The sequence below is a fragment of the Citrus clementina genome, unplaced genomic scaffold, assembly GCF_000493195.1.
Source record: "Citrus clementina cultivar Clemenules unplaced genomic scaffold, Citrus_clementina_v1.0 scaffold_9, whole genome shotgun sequence".
Taxonomy (NCBI): domain Eukaryota; kingdom Viridiplantae; phylum Streptophyta; class Magnoliopsida; order Sapindales; family Rutaceae; genus Citrus; species Citrus x clementina.
The window spans coordinates 4,963,067-4,967,708 of record NW_006261964.1 but is presented as its reverse complement, the minus strand read 5'-3'; the positions used below and the strand labels follow the sequence as shown (position 1 = coordinate 4,967,708).

The following is a 4,642-nucleotide window of genomic DNA, read 5'->3' as shown; positions in this document are numbered from 1 at the left end:
TATAGTATTAAAATACTTGGTAAACACTAGTTGTTGTATCTTAGAATATATGCTGATATGATTTTTCACTTATATAATGAAAAATCTATTATATCTTTAATAATTTTATGAAAATTATTATTTAAAATTTACATTTACAATATATTACTAACTTTTATTTCATAGTTAAAGTTTTTTTTCCACAACAACTGTAACTTAAAATATACAGCACCTCAATTTCAAACGCATCCTAAGTCTGTCTGGTGTTATTAACTTGTTTCTGTCGGCACTCTATCAACCTTTAATTTCTTTAGTATTTTGACTCTCTTTAAAAGCAAGCACATATGTACTTTATGGACCAACTCTATAGCAATTATATCTTTGCGATGGGAAAAATCTCAGCTTCTTATGCGTATATTGATTCTTATTATATTCATGATTAAAAAATACAACTCTTGCTTTTGAAATAAACCTACTAGCAGAAGGTCAGAGGCAGCAAAGGATGAGAGCAAACAAAGCCATGGAGAAACAACAAAACTCTCTCCCACTTCACGTTAGCCATGTTAAAAAATCCTCCTTAATAATCAATAGGTCATTGGCACTGCTTCATTTTACATCCTTAGCTTTCTTGGTGTACTACAGAGTCTCTTATTTCTTCCAAGTATCCAACGCCAGAGCCGCGCCGCTGTTGCCATGGCTTCTAGTCTTTGCTGCCGAGCTTCTCCTCTCCTTTCAGTGGCTCCTAGGCATAGCTTATCGCTGGCGTCCCATTTCTCGTACCGTTTTCCCCGAAAGGTTACCGGAAGCCGATCAACTTCCAGGTATCGATGTGTTTATTTGCACTGCGGATCCGAGTAAAGAGCCAACTGTGGAGGTAATGAATACGGTTTTGTCAGCTATGGCGCTTGATTATCCGCCAAAGAAGCTGCATGTTTACCTTTCAGACGATGGAGGTGCTTCTATAACTTTGCTTGGTATGAGGGAAGCTTGGAAGTTTGCAAGATGGTGGCTTCCATTTTGTAAGAGGTTTGGGATCAAAACAATATGCCCTGAAGCTTATTTTTCTGATCCAGAGAATGATGATGGTGACTCTGGAAATGCTGAGTTCATTGTTGAGAGGGAAAAGATTAAGGTTCGTTTGTTATTATTACTGTTATTATGATACTAAAATCTTAGTCCTGAAAATCTGAAGTAGAAAGAGATTTAAGAAATATGTTGAAACCTTCTAACTTATTTAGGTTGAAAAAGAATAATTTTAATGCCATTTTTCTAAGATGCTTTTTAAATCGTTTGTTTTTGTTTTTTGAGTGCATAGACATTCTATTGAGATAGATTTGTTGATTGCAAATGCTTTTGGTGAAGGAAAAATACACTGAGTTCAAGGAACGGGTAACGAGAGCCATTGAAAAATGGGGGCTAGAGAACGAAGGCATTTCCAGAAGTCGAGATCATCCTTCTGTGGTTGAGGTATAATAATATGATGAAAATATCCATTCCCATACGCTTGATCAATAATGCTATAATTTGAATTTGACTTTTTCTTTTTATTTTTTGGGTTAAAGTATCATTGTGATTTTGACTCCTTTTTTTTTTTTTTTGAAAAGAAAGTATGACTTTCTATTTAATGTTTGGTCCTTATCGATTCACTTTTTTTATGACTCTTTTGGCATCACAGCATTGAATCCTACTTGGCTACTTTCACAGACAAAGACCCTCATAAAAAATAACAAAGAGAGATAAGGATTAAACTAAAACTTTACTCATTTAATGTTTGGTCCTTATCGATTCACTTTTTTTATGACATATGACTTCTCTTGAGGGAGAAAATTATGGTGCAACGGTGGCATGGTATCACCGTTGCACCCAACCGTTGGATCCCACTGGATTCATTCATCTAAATAGATCCAATGGCTGGATGCAACGGTGATACTGTATCACCGTTGCACCGTAGCCGGACCCTCTCTTGAGTTTGTTATTGTTAAATTATGGTCCTCATCGGATCAAAATTTTAGTTGCAGCCAAAAATTGAGAATCCGGAGGGACCAAAAGTCATAAGAATAAACTTTTAAGAGTCGCAATTAAAAAGAAAAAAAAAGAGTAAACATATTAAAATAAGGGTAAAATATCAAGTTGACAAAATCATAGGGCCAATTCTTAAAAGAGTTATTAACAACTTAATATGTGTTTTTTTTTTTTGGGTGTTTTCGCTATTGAGTATACCTAACGACACGACTGGTGATTTCATTTTTCTGCAGAATCTGGCTATTAAATTATATATAATCGGTTCACATATACGCATATTTTTCAGGTGATAGGAGAAAACGATAATGAAGCAGCGAATCAGGAACAACAAATTAATAATAAGATGCCTCTCCTTGTCTATGTTGCTCGCGAGAAAAGGCCTTCTCATCCACACAATTTCAAGGCTGGAGGCTTAAACGTTCTTGTATGATCTTCTCTAATCATTCACACTCACACTGTCTCACACACATGGTGCATATATATATATTTTTCTTGTCTTTTAATTGTGTCTACATGAAATCCGCATTTTAGAGTCTGCGTATGTGTGTGTGTGTGTGTGAAATTTTCTATTAATAGGGCATAATTTAATTGCATGCATATGCTTAATAGAAGCTGTTTTGTTGATGTTGTAGCTCCGGGTTTCTGGTGTAATGAGCAACTCTCCCTATATATTGATGCTAGACTGTGACATGTATTGCAATGACCCAACTTCGGCTAGGCAAGCCATGTGTTTCCACATTGATCCCAAAATCTCTTCCTCGTTAGCATTCGTTCAGTTTCCTCAGAAATTTCATAACATCAGTCAGGATGATATTTATGACAGCCAGCTCCGATACATATTCTGGGTATGACCATATTGAACCCTTCCGCTGCGGGCGTCCGTACCCAAAGGATAATTATTTGCCGTTCATTAGACTGCTTAATTACATTTTTGTCATGACTCATTTGATTGCTAATTTGAATTTTTTTTTTTTTTGGTAATTTACCATTTTAGTCATTATGGTACGGTATGGATGGGCTAAAGGGACCGATCGTGTCTGGTACAAACTTTTACATGAAGAGGGAGGCACTTTACAGCGTTTCTATGCAAGAAGGTAAATTTGCTAGCAACTAATTGATGTGCATATATCAATTAATAATGTAACATGATTGTTAAAAAAAAAATCAAAATCTCTATTTCACTTAACTTTTATTATTGCAACATTTAAAGTTTGTAGTTCTTGTTTATTATAATAAACAGGCATTGACCTCACAGAGCTGAAGAATTCTTTTGGTCCATCCAGTGAGTTCCTCAAATCTCTTCGTCGAAACTCCAAGCCAAGCACATATGATAATGATTCATCAAGCACTTTGCTACAAGAGAGCAAATTTTTGGCCTCATGTGCCTATGAAAGTAACTCAAAATGGGGTGAAAAGGCATGTGTATATCGTACATAATCAATACCTAAAGGAACTAATTAAATTATTGTGACGACACTTTGTGTTTATTTACTAACCAAAGCTATCTAGCTTTTAATATGCAGGTTGGTTTTATGTATCATTCTCTTGTTGAAGATTACTTCACAGGATTTAAACAACTACACTGCAAAGGATGGAGATCGGTGTATCTTAACCCGGAAAGGCCGCAATTTTTGGGCACTTCTACAACAAACTTAAATGACTCGTTGGTTCAAGGCACGAGATGGAGTTCGGGATTGGTTCAAGTAGCAATCTCAAAGTATTGCCCTCTGATATATGGACCACCGAGGATGTCTTTGCTTGAAAGCATGGCCTATGCTGACCTTGGAATGTTCCCTCTTCTTAATTGCTTGCCTCTGTGGTGCTTTGCCACTGTCCCTCAACTCTGCCTATTGCATGGCATCCCATTGTACCCTGAGGTAATTCATATGTTATTTGAATATATAACATTGGTACCTCTAATGTATTTACATAAGGTTTTCTACTCTTTTCGATACATTCTTTTCTTTTCGTCTTTGCTATTAATTAATGTCAATCTATTGCGCTTTCACATGCAGGTTTCAAGTTCATCTTCCCCCATATTCGTATTCGTTTTCCTGTCGGCGCTTTCTAAACATCTATACGAGGTTCTTTCAACTGGTGGATCAATCAAGATATGGAGAAATGAACAGAGAATATGGATGATAAGGGCAGTCACGTGCCAACTTTATGGAAGCTTAAATGCCATTATGCACAAGCTTGGCTTAGCTGAAGCCAGTTTCTCGGCCACAAATAAAGTCGCGGATGATGAACAAGTGAAGCTCTACGGAATGGGCAAGTTCGATTTCCGAACATCAAAAATGTTTCTTGCTCCTCTGGTTACAATCATCTTGTTGAACATTGCAGCCTTTGTTTGCGGAGCTATCAGATCAACGATCATCACAGGAGATTGGGACAAGATGTTTGTGCAAATTTCTCTGTCGTTTTATATCTTGGTTATGAATTATGCTATCATTGAAGGGATGATTGTGAGGAAGGACAATGGCCGCATTCCGCCATCTGTCACTCTATCGTCCGCTTTGCTTTCTGGGATTTTCTTGCCTTTGGTATCAATAATTCTCAGGCACTAAGTGACATTAATTTGTAGTGTGTGGTCTATTTTCTTAAATAATTTCTCTATCAAATGTTCAGTTGATTTAAGATC

The 4,642-nt window shown here is 36.5% G+C and overlaps 1 protein-coding gene across 1 annotated transcript; it reads left to right on the top strand.

Moving 5' to 3' along the window:
* Positions 1–347: 347 nt before the first annotated feature.
* Positions 348–4,642, top strand: LOC18032223 (cellulose synthase-like protein G2). Its single transcript, XM_006420084.2, has 8 exons — positions 348–1,111; positions 1,342–1,446; positions 2,288–2,425; positions 2,634–2,846; positions 2,996–3,095; positions 3,242–3,417; positions 3,525–3,878; positions 4,017–4,642. Exons 1-8 carry the CDS (start codon positions 482–484, stop codon positions 4,566–4,568), a joined length of 2,268 nt encoding a protein of 755 aa, XP_006420147.1. The 5' UTR covers positions 348–481; the 3' UTR covers positions 4,569–4,642.

Excerpts from the sequence above, each read along its gene's own strand:
- LOC18032223 (XM_006420084.2), top strand. The coding sequence starts at position 482 with ATGAGAGCAAACAAAGCCATGGAGAAACAACAAAACTCTCTCCCACTT. Across the intron at positions 1,112-1,341 it reads TTGAGAGGGAAAAGATTAAG|GAAAAATACACTGAGTTCAA; the intron begins GTTCGTTTGTTA and ends CTTTTGGTGAAG. Across the intron at positions 3,096-3,241 it reads CAGCGTTTCTATGCAAGAAG|GCATTGACCTCACAGAGCTG; the intron begins GTAAATTTGCTA and ends TATAATAAACAG.